The 21,930-nt window shown below is 43.0% G+C and overlaps 1 protein-coding gene across 1 annotated transcript in view; it reads right to left on the reverse strand.

Moving 5' to 3' along the window:
- Positions 1 to 21,930, reverse strand: part of Fto (FTO alpha-ketoglutarate dependent dioxygenase) — a 343,642-nt gene that overhangs the window by 224,188 nt on the left and 97,524 nt on the right. Inside the window, exons 3-4 of the mRNA XM_057753848.1 lie at positions 20,906 to 21,524; positions 4,674 to 4,817 (exon numbers count right to left, since the gene is read on the reverse strand). Of these exons, the coding sequence (XP_057609831.1) occupies positions 4,674 to 4,817; positions 20,906 to 21,524 (763 nt within the window). The remainder of the gene's footprint in view (positions 1 to 4,673; positions 4,818 to 20,905; positions 21,525 to 21,930) is intronic.

A 21,930-nucleotide genomic window follows, 5' to 3' on the forward strand; every position in this document is an offset into this window, starting at 1 on the left:
GCAGGAGAAGCAAGCGCCCACGTTCAGCGCTCTTCCATCACCGCCTCGCCTCATTGGTTCTCCAGTGTGCCATGGCACAGGTCCCAGCCTCGACAGTAAGTCCCATCCTAAGTGTAGCCCGAAAGGCACAGGCCCCCCATACTGCCCCTGACTCCTAACAAGTGCAGTGAAGAATATGGCATAGATAGGGAGGTTCTTATTTTACATCGAGGGTCAAGACTCAAAGATGTGCCAATACTGTGGGGCCATGCATAGTGCAGCGAGCCTGAACCTGCTCACCTGGCAGGAAGTCCTACCTACAGTCTTGCCTTACTACCCTCTACACACGGTGAGTGAAAGCAAAACCCAACAGAGCCAGGCATTTCAACTTCTACGGTCTCCTTCTGCTTCAGCCAAGGATTCGGTTTCTGAATGGAACGACGAAGGCTCTGAGGGTAGCTGGTTAGAGTACTAACAACAGACATGCGAAGGGATACTAGGCTGGACTGGAGTAATCAAAGAGACCAGAGGGATCGGCCATGAACAGTGACATTCAAGACATCAGAGCGATACGTTAAGGGGGACCAGCAGAGGTTTAACCAATGTTTACTCACCTTTGTCCCCAAACATCCCACCTCCACACCCAGCTCCTGGTTAATGAACAGAACTTAGTCGCTGTCCCTTGAACTGTATAATCTGCTTCACGAAAACACAAACCCAGTTTGTCTCCAAACACTCCCAAGTCCCTAACTCCCTGGCTACAAGCAGTCTATGGAAAACAGCTGTGGCAAAGTAAATCATTTGACTCTGAGAAACACCAGAGTGAATGTTTTTTTTTTCGTTTTTCTTTCATTCTTTTTTTTTTCCTCCTCTAAGTGTGTTTTGAAGTCCTGGTTGGAAAATTAGTGAAAATTGTAAATCTGTTTGCAAATCTGGTCTTGTCTAACTCTGAGATTAGGGCAAAGATTCCAATTTAAAAGTAAAACCGTGACAACCCCGTGAAGTGTGTCCTCAGGCACTGCCAACACGGCTTTCGCTCACACCCGCGGCACCCGACACGCTCCCCATCAGACACCCCTGGAGTGTTCACTTGAGACGGAGGGGTTCAGGCCGCACTTCCTCTGCAGACCCATACATTATTATAAATTGAGCTAAGCCGTTTCCTTTCTGTAAGTGCTGAGAAGTTCAGGCTCCGTTATCAGAAGGCTCGGAGCCGTCCATGGGGCTCCTTATTATTTGGGTTTTTAAAAGCTAATAGGAAAAGGCAAAATTATACAACGATTGCTTTTATGAGTTTTTAAATAGTGGATGGAAGAAAATTCATTTTTAAAAATCAAATACAATATTTTCATTAAAATCCATTCTAAATGCAGACTTTGGGGGGGGTATACTTGCTATGCCTAAAACAGTATAGTAGAAACCAACAATGTCACCTATGTCTGAAGGCAGATGGTAGAAAGTACTAGGTTTTTATATCCTGAATATCAGCTTCTAAAAGCAGCACGAATTTCTTGAATCGATCACCTACAAGTACACAACTCTTAGAGACTCGGCCAACGTTTGAATATATACATTCACTCTTTGTAATGACTACATCAAAAGGACAATGCAATCAAGTAAATGTTTTGATAATGTAATTAATTAAATGTTTTCACTACTAATTAAGTTATTAAATTAAAAAGAAAAAATTTAAAATGGAAAAAAACGAAACCCAGACTACTGTCATCCTTTGTTCCCTTAAAGGACGCTTAATGGGGAGAAGCGGAGTGCAAACCCAGAGCAGGGGGCAGAACGGGCGTGCGACAGGGAGAGGAGGCTACCTGAGGAAGAGAAGGGCCCGTGTGGGAAGGCTGAAATCTGCGTAGACCCAAATGTCAGGTCCTAACGCCTACCTCTTAATAGCTGTATGGCAGACCCACGGCTGGGTCTGTCAGTCTAACTAGACTTCTTTATAAGAAGAGCTAACATTTGCCTCTCGGGCCTACAAGCAAAATAACAGAATGCTTCACTTGTCATTAATTCATAATAAATGTGCTGCTATTAGTACGGCTACCGTTCCAGATATGCATGTATGGGGAAAGACTGGGCAGGAATCAGTCAGATACGAAACTTGTTTTTATAATCTTTCCTCTTGTACTCTACAGAGTTTCTTTTCTCTAGGATGAACATCTCCCGCTTTTTCCTTTTTAAATTATGTGCATGCAGTATGTCTGTGTGCAGATATATGCATGTGAGTGCAGGTGCCAACAGAGACCAGAAGAGGGTGTCAGAAGCCCTGGAGTTACAGGCGGTTGTAAGCAGCCCCATGGGGTGCTAGGAATTGAACCATTCTCTGCAAAAGGAGTACACATTCTTTACCCCTGAGTTATCTCTCCCACCTCCATATTCTGATTTTTAACCAGAGGGAATCATAGAGAGGATGTTGTTAAATGCACAGAAGACAGCAGAGCTTTTACAGTGCAAACCCACTGGCTTCATACACAGGTCAACAGGAAGCTATTTGAAAAGGGTCCATTCTGGCTCCTATCTCCTCCACATATACAAATTATCACCAGAAATTACCAACAAAGTATCCCAAGAAAATCCAGATTTAGAGAGAACACAAAAAACTTAAGTTACAGCTTTTTATACAAATGGCACTCAGTGATAGGGATAGAGACTCAGAGTAAAAGCATGGGTCAGGAAGTCAAACGGGAATGAAGGGGGAGGGGCCCTTAACACTGACAACATCCAGAGTTTCAGCATCCTGGGACCCCACTGACATGATCACACTTGGAGTGGGAAAAGCACCACTCGTGAAGACTGTGCCTGCTCTGGTCTCTGTTCTGCACATATGAATGGAGCGACGGACAAGTCTGCACCTCTGCCCTCTCCCTCAGAAGGCTGTGCAGAGTCCCAGATTGCGTAAGCCAACAGATTTGTATACAGTGTAGCAAGATGCCAATGGGAAGCAAACACTGAGCTTGAGCTGCAAAAGCATACAGCACTAAGTCACATGGGTACTTCCAATCCAAGTACAAACTCCAAGGAAAAAGCCTCAAACAGGCCTACTGCAGAGTTAACACACCCTCAAGTAATGTTATTGGTGTGTTTGTCTGTCTGTCTGCCCCACCCTCACCTTCTCTAATGTAAATAACTCTTATCTCACTAAGGAGGTATCATTTTAGCATCCATTATGCTAATCAAATAATAAACATCTAATGTCTGATATTAGGAGTAATAATGAGATCCTTTTTTCTTCTTATTGCTATGCATTTTTATTGGCATACATTTACTGTGTGCTTAATTTGCATAGTATTCATATAAACTGTTAGTCTTTTGTTTAAACAAAGAACAAAATTCAGACTCTATGATCTCCAACAAAGACAAGTAGTGTGTACTTAACAGTCATTTAGTTTCTCTACAGTCATATTTACAAAACACTTGTAGTTAGGTCAGGTAATATTGGTTTTCCATGTAAAATGGTGATATGAAATCACCTTCAAAATTAAGCTTATTTCATTAATGCAAAAAAGTAAGTATTTAAGAGAATAGTACATGAAATACAGAGTTAGCAAGGGACTATGGCAAGGACCTGGACACCGACAGGCAATAAACTGAAGTCTGGAAAACACTAATGTGCCATTTCAAACTATGAAGTCCTAGAAGGCAAGCAGCAAGATTTACTGCTCCCCAGTGTCTCCCCAGAACCTTATTCCATACCTGCAAGGCAGAAACTCCATAAATACCAAACTTAACAGGAAAATAATCCTAACCAAAAACTGATCTCGCGCCCTGGTTCTTCCTAGCTAAAAAGCCAACCGACCATTAGATCTCTGTAAGCAGACAGGAATAAGACAAACCTGGGGACACACAGAAGACATACGTATGTTCTGTGGAGGTGCACCTGTGAACGCCAGTACATGCGTGTGTGTACGTGTGGAAGCAGGAGGTCAACCTTGGCACTCTTCCTCCAGTCTGTTTTTCAGACACAGTCTCTCTCTGCCTTGAGCTGGCTGATCAGCAAGCCCCAGGGATCCTCCTGTCTACTCTCCAGTACTGGATTTACTAGGGCACGCCATCACACTAGGGCTTCTTTCTGTGGATCAAGCCCAGGTCTTCATGCTTGCATGCTGAGCCATCTCCCTAGCCCGTTAGAAGCAGCATGTGTTTGCACATTTTGCAGTGGAAAACAAGTTGAGTATAAATAACACCAAAAATTCCAAAACAAAGCAGCAAAAACCAAAGCACCCCAAACTCCACAACTTCATTTACTATAAGCCCATAAATAATACTTTCCAAAGAATTAAAACACAAGCAGAGAGAAAGATCCTGTGACCGAGCCTGGGAGGAAACTGGCTTGCTGCTCTTGCCGACGACCTGGGTTCAGTTCCCAGCGCCTATGGTGGCTCACAGCTGTCTGCAATTCCAGTTTAGGGGGATTCAACCTCTTCTTGCCTATAGGTACCGATATGCATGCAGTGCACAGGCATACATGCAAGCAAACTCACTCACACACACACAAAACAAACAAACAAACATATATGTATATATATGAAAAGAATAAATTAATGAGTTACATGTTCTCAGAACATTCACTATGAATACAAGGTACTCAAAAAGTTTATTTTAAAAGACAGACCCCAAACATGCATACCCCCATGACTCTCAGCTCAGGCAAGAGGAACAGCAGTGCCACAGTCTCCCGACATTACCCAGCATGAAATAGCAGTCTCCCTGGTGAAGAGGTATTGCCAAGCCCGGCGTCTCGATATCCCACGAGATCTTGAAAGCAACATGCCAAGTGTCGGGATCTCTGCCCTCGAAGCTGGACTCGTCCTCACTTTCATCCTCAGAGCCTGTGGAGACAGGGGAAGTGGTCAGAAAAGGCACATTACCTTAGAAATTACTGATCTCTTAATAAAATATGGATGTTAGGTAAAGTACATCCTTTTGTGTCATAATTTCTAAAAAGACATTTAAGAATATTCTTAGCATGAATTTACCTTTTCCACCAAAAAACCCTTAAATATAATAATGAGGAAATAACCAGAGATTAAGAGGAAAATAAAAGATTATTTTGTTCAGTTCAAAGCAAATAATAAGAAAAGCTTAATTAAGGGGATTTCAAGAACATATTAATTGCCACAACAATCCAGAGGAAAGGGAAAGCTAAAAATTACTATACAACGTGGAGAGGGAACTATGAAAGGATCCTCTCTCAGGGCAACCGGCTCAGAGCTTCAAAAACTCCTTACTAAATATATTTAAGGAACATGTAGGTCATTTTAGTAAGCCTCCATACAGCTTAAGAGTATAGAAAAAGACATTTCCGGATTCATCCTATTAAAATAATGTGTATCAAAATACAAAAGAAAACAAGCTTGTACAGAAACCAACCTGACATCAAACAATCAGCATCAAATATCTAACTATAAGAAAATAGACTCTAGGTCCAACATCACATTAAAAGAACATTCTATGACCTGGAAAAATTTATTTTAGAAATATAAGTGTAGCTCTACAAAAGAGCTAATATCCAAAAGCTTAAAATTTAAAATTCATCATATGAGAGAGAGAGAGAGAGAGAGAGAGAGAGAGAGATCACTTTAGAGACACAAAAACTAAACAACTAAGTACATTGTCCTTCCATGGAACCTAAATATAATGGGCTAAAAGTTACTTTCTCAACGTGATATCATACAGACCTGCCTCAGTCTCAAAGACAACAGTAGAACTGTGCCCAAATCTAAGAATTAGAGAAGGGAGCTGTGGTGGTTTGAAAGAGAATGGCCCCATGGGGTGTCATGTATTTGATGCTTGGTCCCCAGTTGGTGAAACTGTTTGAGAAGAATTAGGAGATGTGAACTTGTTGGAGATGTGTCACTGGTGGTCTCTCTCGTTCTCTTTCTCTCTGCCCCATGTTTGTGGACCGTGGATCAGATGTGAGCTCTCAGCTATTGCTCCAGCGCTATGCCTGACGACTGGCTGCCATGCTCCCCACCATGATGGTCATAAACTCTAACCCTCTGGAACTGTGGGTCCCCAAATTAAATGTTTTCTCTTATAAGTTGCCTGGGTCATGGTATCTCTTTATGCATATAGAAAAGCAAGTAATACGGAGACTTAGCAACACAAACATCTATCACTATTCTGATGGGAACCACTAACACAATGGTATCTAGTTAGAGCAGTCCTTAGCTCCTATTTTACAAGCACAGAACTCACATAAAAACACCCAGTGTGGTGATGCATGCTTGTCATCCCAGGGCTGAGGGAGTGGAGACTCATGGTCCCTATGACTCCAGTGCTAGTCAGTAAGTCCAACTGGGGAATTCTAGGTCAATGAGAGATCCTATCTCAAAGTAGGTGAACAATGTTCCTAAGGACACCCAAGGTTCGACTCCAACCTCCTAATGCACACACTGAAACACACAGTGCAATAAAACATAATTAAAATGTCAGCTTTCCCTTAATTCACCTATAAATTTGAAGTAATGAAAATGAAGATAAAGTAATAAAAATAAACAAAATTAACATTTAGGTGAGTGGCATCATTAACCCTTTCTATTCCAGTACAAGTGTTGAGCCTAGAAAGTATGTTTTTCATACATATATAAACCCATAAAGTTTACTTAATAAATCAGTTACAATAAGATATTAATAATAATAACAAAATAAAGCAATTATAAAAAAATAGGCTAACAAAAGCTATCTGAATATACTATTTCTTTTTTGATACTTTATTAATTTTTATTTTCTGTACATAGGTGTTTTGCCTGCAGGAATGTCTACATGAGGGCATTGGATTCCCTAGAACAAGAGTTACAGACAGTTGTGAGCTCCCATGTGGGTACTGGAAATTGAACCCAGGTCCTCTGGAAGAGCAACCAGTGCTCTGAACCATTGAGCCATCTCTAGCCTCTACTCTCTTGTTTCTTATACTCTCTCTATCCCAAATAGTCTACCAGACTTTTATCTTCTCACTGAAAACAAACACTTCATAGTTAGTCTTTGACATCTACAGATCACCAGCATTAAATGCTTAAGATTTGGGACTATTGTCAAGAATAATAACATTTATCTGAACATCAACACCTGCAATACAGCCACAGCGGATCTGATAACTACAAGTTAGCAAACCATTGACGGCATCAGTGGGCAGGCCTGGAGACACTGGAGTGACTTAGTTTCTCATCCGGACAGATCAGATGGCCGGTTTCTTCAGGCTTCTCAAGGGATGCACACACTGTCAAAGTCACTAATTGGTTATTTCTAACTTTTCATTTAATAGTTTCAAACAAAAGTTCACCAAAGACAAGCAAAATTCCAGAAATTTCAAACTACAGATAATGAGAAGGTATAAACAAACCAGAAGAGCCGAGGGATACTTGTCTTTCCTATACATCACCAGCTAGATCAATGGGCAAATATTACCGAGAGTGAAGATAAAGAGAAAACAAGACGGGGGATGAAAGCCACCCCTGACACACACAAAGAGAAGCTCAGAGAGAGCAGTGGAAGATTTTCAACCAGTCACATAAAAGAATGCAAAGTAGACTTAGCAGAACTGTTTACACCTGCCAAGTCAGAGACTTCTATTTCCTCACTCTGTTTTGTTTGGAGGCAGGGTTTCCCTGTGCAGTCCTGGCTGTCCTGGAACTCACTCTGTAGACCAGGCTGGCCTTGAACTCAGAGATCCGCCTGCCTCTGCCTCAGGAGTGCTGAGATTAAAGGTGTGTACCACCAGGCTTCTGTCTTCACTTTAAAAGATTCAGTGTTGGCAAGAGTGTGGCAACCTGGCTCACCCATACTCTCTGTGTAGGACTATCTGGCAATACATGCTAAAACTGTGAGTGCATGGAGAATTCTAGGCATCACACTACTGTTCCTACTCGGCGAGGGTGACAGTGACGACTGAGCAGGCACTGTAGCTTATAGTACTGTTGGCTATGGTTCCAACCTTAAAATTTAAAGACTGGAAACAACTTCAGTATCCACTAGCAGGTTACTCCTTGAAGAAATCAGAACATGTCCAGACAATATAATGTCATGTGACCATCACATGACTGAATAGTTTGAACAGACGTCATATATTATCATATATTATCAAGAGAAAATGAACTGGATAGAATTTGTACAAAGAGGCAGTGGAAAAACAATCAATGGAGTGGAAGAGACACAGAAAGAAGCCAAAAGTGCACACTATCTCCCACGTTTACTAAGTCTTGCTGGGGATGACCCTACACATAAACTTTTCAAGTTCACTTAGGAAATATTAATTAAGTACTTGCTAAATCCTTAGAATGGTGTCAGGCACTAGCAGTATCTCTGACTGAAATAATGAACCCAGTCTGGGTAGAGGATTCCTTCTACTGAAGTGTTAGTGATTGGCACTGGAAACTGGTAAGAAAGCATTTCAAATTTCAAGCCATTACACTTTAAACCGCTGGCCTGTACTCTGGGCCTCAAGGGCAAGGTCTGAGTTTTGACTTCAGAGCTCTGGTGACTGGGGACAGAGGCCAACGATGGGCACTTGCACTGAGTTGCTTTCGGTTCTCACCACTCAGTCCTGTGTTAGGTGGCAGGGAAAGAAAATATTAATTTAAAAGTAAAAAAAAAAAAAAAAAACCTCAAACATCCGTTTGTTTGTGCTTGCTTGTTTTTAAAAAGAACAAAAGGAAACTGGAGAGATGGCTCAGAGGATAGGAGAGCTTGCTGCTCTTTTAGAGAACCTAAGTTTAGAACCAGCACCCACATACTGGCTCACAACTGCCCATTCCAACAGTTCCAGGGATACAATGCCATCTTCTGGCCTCCACAGGCTCCTGCATGCAACATATGTGATGCACATAAACTCACACAGGTAAACACACACATACGTAACTAACACAGGTAAACACACACATACATAACTCACACAGGTAAACACACACATACATAACTCACACAGGTAAACACACACATACATAACTCACACAGGTAAACACACACATACATAACTAACACAGGTAAACACACACATACATAACTAACATAGGTAAACACACACATACATAACTAACACAGGTAAACATACACATACATAACTAACATAGGTAAACACACATACATAACTAACACAAGTTTTAAAAAATGAATTTTAAATAACAAAAGTAGAGTATAACGTTACTGCTAAGTAGAACAGACACTAAAGATGTTGAGAGAAGCTTCAAGGACTCTAAAGTTCAAAACAGAATTCCTGCAGAAAAATGGGACTTGAAAGTTAGTGTTTAGACTGACAGGGACACTGGAGCGATTACTGAAGACAAAATGATGTTAAGCTGGTGTCATAAAGATGGACAGAGAAGTGCCCATCACCAGTTCCGTCATGTACACACCACCTACCACTCCCAAACGGCCCAGATCCCAGGCAGAGCATGCCCATACCGACTCCCTACATTCCGAACATCTTCCAGAACAACCATGTATGAGTTCAAAGCAGAGAAAGGAAGGGAAAGAGGAAGAAGTAGAGCGGGACAGAGGGGAAGGAACTGCCTTCGTGACTAATCATTCACATTACTTGGTACTAAGAGTAATGAAAAAGAACAGGTCAAAAAGTCAAGTAAAGGACCCTCACAGACAGGTACCAGCATGCCCAGATGCAGTACATTTTTGTGGGTACCTTTCAGTTAAGAGGAATTTTTAATTCATTTCTTTAAAAATACCATCATGTAGTAAGTTCAAAGCCATTTCCGAGGTTAATCCAAAAACCATTTTTAAACATATTTTTTGAAACAGGGACAGTGACTTAAAAGAAAAAGAGCTTACTATCAGGGGCACGGCTACTTTTTAGTTGTGGCTTTTTGAATCTTCCTGGAGGATCTACAGGAAACGGTCACCACAGGCAACAGGAGGGCTGCTGGCAGAACCAGCACGGGCCACTGCTATTAAGTGTCCTGCAGACACTTCTTCTTATGCATAATGCATAGCTACACTTGAAAACACTGGAATTTGCAAAAGGGGAGCTAGTGAACCCGAAAGAACCGAAAGGCAGGCGCTCAGCTTCACCCGCACTCCACTGCCTTCACAAGTCTAAATCAGTTAGCAACTGATAAATGTGCTCAGTTAGGGGCTGGAGAGATGGCTCGGGGGTCAAGAGCTGCTCTGCCAGAGGGGCTTGATTCCTAGTACCCACAGGGCAGCTCACACTGTCTGTAACCGCAGTTCTAGGGATATGACACCCCCCCACACCTAGGCACACCAGGCAAGCACATGCATACAAGTAGGCGAAACAACGCCCCTCCCACCTTTGTATCAAAATCTGAATTTCAACTATTCTTGAATTATAAGGGCATCCATCCCGAAGTCAATTACACGTAGCTATAACTAAAACATAGCCAGCCCTCTTAAACAAGGCATGACTTCTCTGCTATCTAGAGCTCCCAGGCAGCCACTGTATTTCACTTATTTGTAATGCCTTTCTGGACCCTAGAGCGAAGTCTGTGATCCATGCTTTATAGCTAGGACACAGTGAGACTGACTGCAAATCGGCCTCATGACCTGCTTCCTAACGACAGTTTAACTAGAACCCACTCACGCTCAGTCCTTACAACATCCATGGCTGTTTCCACACCTCACAGCAAGATGGCCAAGGAACACTAAGACCACAAGACATACCAACCCCAGAATAGCTAGGATTTGACCGTTTACAGAAAACACGAATTGCTCATGTTGGTGATTTGGCAGAGATGTCAGCAGTACATACGGATCAAGTCGAGCCTAAACAAACCATAACGACATCATACGGCTCACGCCTGATGGGAGATTGCAACTAACAACGTTCAACATAAAGTGATTAAAGCTCCATCAGTTGATCCCCAGCTCTCTGGCAGAAGAATAATGATGTGAGAAAGCACATGCTCACGTATTTGCCACCCCAAGGTTGCAAGATGCTTTGTCCAGGTGGCCTTACTGGTAACAGACACGGCAAGCAGCCATTAGCATGCATGCACACGCAGCATTTAGGGGCTGTGTGCCCCGCCGAGTGTACACAGCCTGGGATGTGGCGATCTACAGGCTAACCCAACCGTTGCCTGCCTTCCCCTTTGATTTTTGTCCTGGCACTCTTCTAGATCTGGAACAAGACCCTGAACCACAACCAGAGACAGCAAGAGCAATCGGGGCTTCCTGATGCCCCTCAAAAACATAACCCAGCACCCTTGAAATGAACTCGCTAAGGTGATATGTGGTGGAGAGTTGCTCTCCCTGGGGCTATGGAGGGAAGAGAGAAGCTGGAAGTGTGATCAGTTTTATTGCTTATGTGTAGTGTTGCTCACAACTGCAGGGAAACCAACTCGTAGTTGCCCATAGCAACTGCCACTGATTACTCCTGCCCCATGCCATTTGAAACAGGCAGGGGCAATGGGTTCCTACTTGCCTTTAAACCTCAGTGAAGTTGGAAGGATTTTAAGTGTCTCTGTTTGTTTGATACATGCCAAGTTCCTGTAAACTATAACATTAAAAAGGTAAAAAGACAACAGAATTTAGAAGAATAGAAATGTAAAGGTCAAGGTTCAAGTATCCATAAAAGTTCCAGATAATTCACCAGTTTGATTTGGTTTTGCTTTTTTGTTTTGTTTTGTTTTTGTTTTTACCCTAAGTAGTTTTGGATAAAAATGACTCCATTTAATATAAATGACAACAAATGTTTTGTTTACATTTTAAAGCTATATGCAACAATACTGTTATACAGGAAACAAAGCCAGAACCATGAGTGTGATGGTGAAGATTAAACTACTAACCAAAATACATCACAAAGCTTTCATAAGTAACACATACATTAATACTGTATGCCAGAAATTTCCTTTATATGCAAGTCTACAGTCATCATTGTTACAAACTGAAATAAGGCTATTCATTCAACTTCTAAGATTTCATACTTCTACCTGTGTGATATCTTTGACAACTGTCTTGAACTCAATCAACCTAGATGTCCTGTCTAGTTCAAGTCAGGCTGTTTAGGAGAGAGGAGAAGTCTTTGAAACTGAGCTGGTCTTGTGTATGCTAGGCAAGTGTTCTACCATAGAGAGGCACCATCAGCCCAATGGCGCAGGTCATAAGGAAAAAAAAATATAAGTTAAAGATGGCATCTGGTGGATGGAGACTAATGACATCTAGTCCTGACCTATGACACGGCAGGGGTCTGGGATGTGACAAAGGTGAGAGCTGGGACGACTCCACCCCAACCCCCGTCCCCTGCCTTCACACAAACGCAAGGAGGAAAATGGTACGGCTGGGTAAGCACACTCAATTCTGGGCTGCAAGTGTCACATGAACAACACAGACTGCTAAGAGTCGGAGCTATAAGTGTGGCTAAAGTCACAGAGGGTTTGGTGCAGCATCCCCTGGAATCTTCCATGGAAGCACTGACAAGACACTGATGCCTTCCTCAACAGTTGGCTCTGTTTTTCAGAATGACACCCATGGTCAAGTCTCTGTGTGTAGACCTGGTGTTCATTTTCCAGACAGCATCTCAGAGGAATAGCAAATAGGCAAATATGCACAGCAGAGCTTTCAGGCAGTGACCATACTCTAAGAGAAGAGGTGAGAAATATGATAGCCAAGCCACAAGTTTTACAACCCGAAATAGCCTTCTGTGAGTCCTTTCTCAGTCAATGAGCAAAGAAAGGGTGGGCTGAAGACATGAAGGATTCTGAAAAGTCTGGATGGGGGAAGCCTAATCAGTCCCAGTTCACAACAGTTAATAGGTTCTCCTTTACTTCAAATAATTCAGGACAAATGAAGTCTCTTGGCAGAGATAAATTGTAAAATTAAACCACAGGGAAACCCTGTCTCGAAAAACCAAAAAAAAAAATTGTAAAATTAAGTATATGTTTTCTGGAATTTCAGGTAAAATGCAGAAAAATCTGAAACCCTTCAACGTGGTGCCTAGTTTTGTCAGCTTTCAGATTAAGTATTTGGGGAGAAAAAGTTTAAGACAAAAATATCCACATACATAGGAAAACCTCATTAGACTGCATTTCATGGACTTGCGGGGAGCATGGGAAAATAGAGAAAAACTGCTTTGGAGGCCCTTGGCTAAAGCTTCAAAATTACATTACTTAAGTAAAACAGGAAACAAAGGAAGGCAACAGCCAACAATACAGTCTCCAAACCCTGGACCACCTTAGCGGCACACAGAGACTTAAGAATTCTTCTAAGAGACTGTTGTTGTAACACAGAAGACCAGAACCAGATGAGCTGGACAAACCAAAGGCATCAGCTGTCCATCCAATACACAAAGACTTATCTAGGTTCAAAGACACACAAAGGACATCTACAAAGGCGGGAGTGGGGGGTGGGGGAGTGGGGGAGGGGGCGGTGTTGAGAAACCATGAGCTCAAGAAGAGCCAGGAAGGGAAGGGCTGATCACAGCACAGGTACTGGAGTTCCTGGCCTTAGTATTACTTTGTACATTTAGCAGTTGAGGAAACCTATGAGCAAACTACTATCAAAGAAAGGTCAAGGCACAGACTATGCCTCTAAGGGCTGATTCATTTCAAACATACAGAGAACTCATCTAGACTTTTCAAGTCAGGAAGTGCTTACCAGAGAAAGGAAGCATTGCTGGGATGCTTTTGTGTGATAGGCAGACGGGCCGGTATATTTTGACTTAAGAGCAACTCATCAAGCTGTGTATTTATGACATTTATGACAATCTTTTTTCTAAACTGGTAAGTTGGAAGTTAAAGTCTCAGAGAGTAGATGAATAAATTACTCAAAACTATTGAAACTGAGTAAACCAAAGCCTCAACAACTTTCATACGGATTCTAGAAAAGAGAAAACTGGAGAGAAAGAAATAAATGACTAGCAAAGTAATTCAAGAAAATGTTCACAATTAAAGGACACATGCTGCTGGGTTGAAAGATGAATAAAACAGAAATAGGATAGCTTAAAAAATTCATTGTGGAACCAGCAAAAAAGGTGAAATAAATGAGTGAAAAAGCCAGACCTATCCATATGAATAGAAAATAAAAAGATATTGGCGCTGTATTCTAATAACACTATGGAAAAATTACTTTCTACCATGAGTTCTGTACCCAACATAAATACACAATTCACGGTAGAATAAAAAATAATCTTAAAACCTTCAAAGTCAAAACTTTACATCCTGGACCATGGAGAAGTTTCATGTATCATAAAGACTGACAACGTGAGTTCAGTCACAGGATCCCTAGGATGAAAGGAGAGAACTGACTCCTGGAAGATGTCCTCTGACCACACACACACGCACACACACATACACACTGAAGTCGAATAGCACTCAGGCATAATGAGAAATGGAATTCTGAATCATACTCTAACCGTCAGTCAGTGTGTTCAATAAAGTAAGTCAGACACGAAAGGACAAATGCATGATTTCACTTACACAAGATACCTAGAGTAGTTCAGTCTGTTAGATTTCGGGGTGCAGAATAAGCAGACAAAAGGCAGGGAAGAGACCAGAGTCTGACCTCAACAGATGAGACTGTGTTCATTAGCACACACAGCAAGGGATAGCTTCTCCCTCCCAAGAGAAAGGAGGGATCTGCAGGGGGAAAAATCTAGCTGGGACTTTCTCTAGAGGTGGATGAGGGGCTTGAGAATGAGGAAGTGGTGCAGCTGTCGGGGACTAGGCGCAGGTCTGTGGTCTCTCAAGTCAGTCTCAGCAAACATTCCTCTTTGTGGCTGACTGACACAGTTGAACAGCCCATAGAAATTTGTTTTAATAATGGAAGCACTCTATCAAAGCCCAAAAAGACAGACAGTAGAACAGTGGTTACTAGGGGATGAGGAAAGAGAGACCAGGGAGCTAGTATGGAAGGATGAAAACATTCTGTGATGAACATTGGTGACCCCCAATAAGATGGACAAGTTTAATGCCCCTGACTGCATGGTATGCTTAAAATAATTATGTAACAACTTAGCACGCATACAATTGTACCATAACGGAAAAGATAGTAAAATAATGTTGGGGAATATTATTTTAAGGTGTGTAACTTTTATTTACACTGCATTTGTTTAATTCTGTGAAGCTGTGATTCTTTGTTTGTCTAAAACACCTGATGGTCTAATAAAGAGCTGAACAGCCAATAGTGAGGCAGGAGCAAGGTGGAGCTGATGGGCAGAGAGGATAAATAGAAGGAGAACCATGGAAGAGAAAGAGTGGCAAGAGAACAAGGGAAGGAGGATGTCAGGGGCCAGCCACCCAGCCACCAAGCCAGTGACAGAGTAAGAAGAAATGTAAGATACACAGAAGAAAAGAAGAAGTCCAGAGGCAAAAGGTAGTTGAGATAATATAAGTTAAGAAAAGCTGGCTAGAAACAAGTCAAGCTAAGGCCAGGCATTCTTAACTAAGAATAAGTCTATGCATGTGGTTTACTTGGGAGTTGGGTGGCAGGCCCCGAAAGAGCCAAGGAGCCAAAAGAGTAAAACAACCATCACACAACAAAATGAGACTGAACTACTGATACACACACACAAAATGGATAAACCTCAAAATAATTATGCTAAGTGAATGACGTCAGACCCCCCCCAAAAATTAAGAATGCATATACATAATTTCACTTGTGTAAATTTTAGAAAGCAGATCTATGGATCACCAAAGACAGTAGCAAGGACTCATCAAGGACACAAAGTCACTCCTGGGGTCAGGGCAATTTGCTACATTGACTGAAGTGATGGCTTCGCAAGGGCATTGGAGTACAGCAACATAAGGAGACGACTACATGGCATTTATCCTGACTAAAGCTTCTGGGACAGAGATCTTTCCTCCCTTGGTGCCTTGGCCTTCTTTTGACCAGGGACTCCCCTGCTGGTCGTCTCCACTGTGGGCACCGATGTCCTACGGCTCTCGTTTGGGTCCTATCCAGACACTTACCACACATTCTGCCTGTTCTAATATGTCCCATCATCGGGGTTCCTAAGGCAGCCTCTTTCCGCTCTCTTGTTTTCAGTGTTGCTTCCCTTCTACTCCCATCTCACTCAAGGTTCAAGCCCAATACTTTATATGGTAGCAGGCAAAGGCCTGTCCATTGCCTTCCACAGCCGCAGCAGAGGCAGGGATTTCTGTCTTTCTCACTGTTGAATGCTGAAATACTAGATGGTTGCTTGGCAAACAGGAGATGTATTCTGGGTGAACACATGGTAATTTTCTAGATGGTAAAAGAGAAGGTCAGGGGACAACCAACATTTAAAGAACCAAATAAATGTTTACAAAGACGTCAAAATACAAACAAGCAAACAAGAGTCAAATCAGTCCTGACACCTTAAACAGAGATCCCGGGAGAGGAGATCAACAAATATACAACCCTTTGAAACTTCCCAATGCTTCCCAACCCCTCCCTGCAATTGCCAGCTAGTTTTCAACACGTTAATGATAAGCTAGCGGGTACAGGGCTACCCGCTTCACAGCAAGGCTGTGAGAATCCACTGAACAAACTCCACCCTTAAAATGATTCATCTTTCCCCAGATCAGAGCCCCGAATGGGAGCCCCGAAGTCCTAAGAAAGTTACTGTAGAGACTATTTTCTAGACTATCACACACTGGACACACACATGGATTAGCCTCCCTGGCTCTTCCGGAGAGATCCAGAAGCTAATCAAGAGAATTCATCACACTGGTCACTAGTTAAAAATTTATGGATCGATTTTCCTATAAAGACAATGTGACAGGGAATCAATCACACCTTCCAGACCAAAAAGAGAGAGACAGAAAAGAACCAAAAGTGGTAACAAGGCAGTGAGCAGATGGCTTGCTCTACAAACATTAGGACCTGAGTTCAAACCCCTAGTGAGCATGTAACTGTGTAACCCCAGACCTTGTCTCATAGCAGCAAGAGGGAATGAATAGTGGTGGAAGAGAACTCCCAGTCCTATTCTACTCTCCACATGTACGTGTGCAGGCGGCACACATCTGTACCCTCTGTGCATGCACCACACACACACACATGTGCACACACACATGTGCACATGCAGGCACCCACGCACACAGGCTTTGTATGCACAAAATGGTAACCAAACGTTGAGTCTGAGTGGCGTCTTCAAAGGTGTTCCAATCATAGAACAAGGTGTTAGACAATATTAACTATGAGTTTTAAAGCTTTCCCTGCTAAAATTCATTTTTTTATAACTAGGAGTAATAAGCAATTGCCACCAAGCCTGGAATATACATAAATCAAATACTTTGCCTATTTACATATGGTTCCCTGAAGCCATTCCTGATTAAAAATTATACTGTTTCAATCTTCCTTCTAGAGATATCTATTAGCTAGAAATGCATGTGAAGTCCAATAAATTTAGAATATAATTGCATGTATCCTATACAAATTGCTTCTCAATGGCTTCTACTCATGAAAATAGACGAAAAAGCAATGATCAGCTCATTATAAATCTGCAGAAGAGTCCCTGGTAGTGAGAGCGAGTCCCCAAAGACTGTAAGCTGCAGCTCATTTGAGTTCAGCAGAAAATAATCACTTCTGATCTGAGCTCCCAGTGCACCTTGGGAAGCACTCCATGGCTCAGCCACACTCTCCGACTAAGTGAGTGTAGCCCTGTGGAGTACTTCCTGCCTCCAAGTGGAGACTAGGAGCTAGAGGTTCCAAGAGTCTCGTTCAGCACGCCACAATCACAATCTCAAGAGCACAGCCGACTCAGCCAGTCTGTCAGGACAAGGAGAGATGGGTGGGACATGTCCTTGGGGCCCCATGCTGTCCAGACTCTTTAGCAAAGTCCCACATCTTTAGCACTGAACACTTTGAAGGGCATGGGAAACAGTCTGGCTTCGCTATTTCCACATGCTGCAACCGCTCTAGCCCACTGACCTATAAACAGGACTTGAACCCAAGGCTCTCTCTTTTTTATTGTTTTTATTGAGCTATACATTTTTCTCTGTGTCCCTCCCTCCCTCCCCTATCTCCTTCTACCCTCTCCTGTGACCCCCACGCTCCCAATTTACTCAGGAGATCTTGTTTCTTTCACCTTCCTATGTAGATCCACGTATGTCTCTCTTAGGGTCCTCTTTGCTGTCTAGGATCTCTGGGGCTGTGGGCTGTGGTCTGGTTTTCTTTGCTTTATGTCTCACCCTTACCACAGTTCTCGCAGAGATATAAAGAGGTTAGAACCACACATCATCTGTCACTTGGAAGAAATACAATCACTGGGGCATTTCAGGGCCCGTGGTTTGCACACCACTTGACTCTCCACGGACACAGAGATGGTAGAGAAGGGCTCCAGTTCACGGACTATCCTCATTCAGCCCACTCCAGTGCCCAGAGTGTATGTACATGGCTAAGCAGCACAGATGAAGGGAGAAAAGGCATCAGTACCAGAAAGGAGGGCTAGCAGAATGTTCACTTCACCACTCTAGAAACGGGACAGTACAACATTTTAAAAACCCACATTCCCGAAGCAGCTAACTGCTCAGATGGGAAGTGCACACCCATAAGTCACACAGCGTAGGAATCTACCCTGTGAGGCCAAAGGTCTCTAGCCTTGCTCCCACTAGCTGCCAACAAGTGCCCAGTTTTCTCATCTGTTAAATACGGACAGTACAAGGACGTGTATTCTCAGAAGTAGGTCCTTGGGAATTTTATCCCTGTAGGAAAAGCACTGAGTGAAGTCCGCCAAGCACAGATGGTGCAGGCCAAACACTTCACTCCTCCTCTTCATGCACTCAAGAGCCGACGTGATATGTGGTCAGTAAAGCAACTCCCACCTACCACAGCATAGAGTTTGGCTGTAACTTTCTTTTTAATAAATAGAAGACACACCAAAACAGAAAAAAATAAAAAAATAAAAAATAACCCTAGTAAATACATGACCCATGCTGTCATTTATGACCATCACTCAGGGATATGGACGGAGCTGGATATGTTATTCTTGCAAGGCAGACGGCACCATAGGCCTGTCCACATGTATTAGTCAGTAACTCACTGTGCTGTGATATTACAGAGTCACTAGATAATAGAAAATTTTCAGACCCATTACAAGTTCATAGAGCTAACATCCTATGTGTGGCCATTGATCAAAACAGCCTTCCATGAAGCGTGACAGTACTTCGCTTCTACTTTAGTCACTGGGTACTGTGAACAAGATGAAACTGGCTAAAACATGTCAAGTACTTAAAGTGTCTGGCCACAGCAGGTGCTCAGGGAAGAACCCCCCAAGCGCTGTCACTATTATTTGATAAAGTCTGGCCATCTTGGAGATTAGGAGAACAAAGGAATCCCACTGGTCTGCCCTTACCTACTGGAATCCTGCAAGCCTCTCTTCCAGCTAGTAACTGCAGGTAGAAATATTTCTTTAAAGTTTTTATTAAGATTTTATTATTTATTCTGTGTGTGTGTGTGCGCGCGCGCGCTGGTGTTTGCCTCAGCCTATATATGAGGGGTCAGAGGGCAATTTGCAGAGTCATTTCTCTCCTTTTCACCAGGTGGGTCCTAAGGACTAAACTCTATGAGTCAGGCTTAGCAACAAGTGCCTTTACTCGCTGATCCATTCCACTAGCCCAACAATTCTATGTATACACAATCTGCATTTTTTTTACTCTTTACCAGTTTCAACTACTCCCAATCATAGATGCTTTACAGACTCTATTTGTTAAAATTTTAAATACCTTTCTTGATCCCCCATGAAAGGGAAGTACAACAGAATGAATAAACTAGGAAAAGGGCAGCAGGGCAGAGCACAAAGATAGCTCTGGGCCGCCCACCCGTACTGTCACACACGGGGCAGCAGGTTCTGTGGCCTCCTCCTCAGAAATGGCTAACCAACTCCATTGTTCCCTGTGGGATTCTTACATCCCCAAAAGGCTGTATTCGAGATCAGAGGACTTTGGCTCCTCCCTGCTGGACAGCACTGAATTATGACTTCAAGGGATTTTTAGGTTGCAACCACTACTTGAGATGCCAGGGAAACTGAAGACATTTCCAAACACTCAACTTGCTCCTTGTTTTGGACTGAAAGTCCAAGGTAAATTTAGAAAAAAATATTAGTTATCCTGAGGAAATTTTTGAGACTGGAAAAATGAAGAAATTAAAGAGTACCATAAGATGGATTTCTTTTCTCTTAAATCACTTTTCCAAAATAGTCATTTCAGCAAACAAAAGACAAGAAACAACAAAAATCAATAAAGAAACTAGGATTGTCAGGAAACAAAAACCTTAAAAGTTCTAGTTTGTCCTCTCAGAAGACTGGGTCCCCTAGTTTTACAAGGGCTTCCCGCACTCCTTTGTCTCATCATCAGGTAATAAAGGAGCCAGTGGTCCTGCTGGGCTCCGCACACTCAGTACCTTTCACAGTCCTGCTCTGAGAAACTCTTGGGGACCCTAGATAAACAGAAACAGAACAGCAGGAAAAGATAGTTAGGTCTCCAAGTTGGCAATCTACAGCTCTCTGCTCCAAGGCGTCGGGACCTTAGAAAAGGCAGGAAAGCTGGAATGTCTGCCTACAGAAGCCACTTAACTGCTTCTGTCAAGGAGGGTCTTATAAAAAAACGGTAGGAAGCCAAGAACAGGTCCATACCTGACAGATCCCAACCACGGAGATGGTGATGTCAGGCATAATAAAGCATTTTGGCAAGAATGTACACGTGTGAGAACCGGGAGAAACTTGACAGGTTCCTGTTTTCCTAGCTCTTCCTCAGCGAGCTAATTGTGGTGACTGAACAGCCAACCCTGAGTATTAAAGAACAGCAATTGGCTGTGTGGATCCGACGGCTGCTCTCCTGGGCGATGGGAAGACAAAATGACAGTAGTGCTTACATGCAGAAATATTCTGCACACAGGGCAACAATGAGCCAGAGTGCATTTAGATGGGGAAGAGGGATGCTCTGCAGACTCGTGAGCCAGGATGGAGGGGGAAAGGACACACAACACACAAACACCCATGTGACTCTGGTCACACTGCCATCGGAGCAGACCGTACCTTCACAGCTATAGGTGTACACGGCCACCGCTGACCTGTCCACCAGGTTCTCATCGTGATGCCAGCTCACCGCCATTTTCCCCATGCCAAAATAAGGCTCCTCTTTCAGGTATGGCATTTTCTGAGGATCCATGAAGTTTAGCAGAGTCACGTTGTAGGCTGCTCTGCTCTTAATGTCCACTTCATCATCACAGGACGACCCCATGCCAACCCTGGGGAACTCTGCCATGCACAGTGGCACAGCATCTTCATTAGCCTTCTCTTTGATGGCCAGTTCTTCCAGGGCCTGGATGGTCTCACCCTGCAGGTAGTCATTGAGCTTGAGGAAGGTCTGACATGCAGCTGCGATCTCAGCCTCTGTGTAATTGATGGTGCAGCCCTTCACTGGCCAGGGCACCGTGAAGAGTCTGGTGTTCAGGTACTTGTAGGTACAGCCTGGGTCCCCAATGAGGATTCGAGACACTGGGGTGAGCACATCTTTGCCTTGGATCCTAACCACATCCCGAAACATGCAGCCATGCTTATGCAGTGTGAGGAAGGCCTCAGGGACTTCTTTATGCAGCTCCTCGGATATACTGCCGGCTTCCCGGAGAACCAGTTTAGGATATTTCAGCTGCCACTAAAATGAAACCAAAGGGGAGAAATGGGTATAAATGGCTACTATCTTATTATTTCCAAAAGGCTATTCTCTATATAAGGGTCCAGGAAGAAATTAAACTACCTCATGGCTTTTCCAAGCAGGGTTCATATCTTGCCAGTCTAAAAAGCAAAAACTTACACAAAACTGACAGGAGACTCTCCAGTGAGCACTGTCGGGCTGAAGCTCTTCAGCACCAACAATAAATGAGAAGAATTTGGCCTTTTAATTCCCAGGCTTCTTGTGCCTTCAATCTCTCTTGCATCCTTTGGCTTTGCAGAAAATATAATTTTATTTGCAAACTAATTATTGCCTACTGTCAGTGTTTGCTCCATGCCAGGTTGTTCTGACTCAGCCAGTCCGGCTAATTTCTCGTGCCTTTACACAC

The sequence above is a fragment of the Chionomys nivalis genome, chromosome 21 (genome assembly GCF_950005125.1).
Source record: "Chionomys nivalis chromosome 21, mChiNiv1.1, whole genome shotgun sequence".
NCBI classification, from domain to species: domain Eukaryota; kingdom Metazoa; phylum Chordata; class Mammalia; order Rodentia; family Cricetidae; genus Chionomys; species Chionomys nivalis.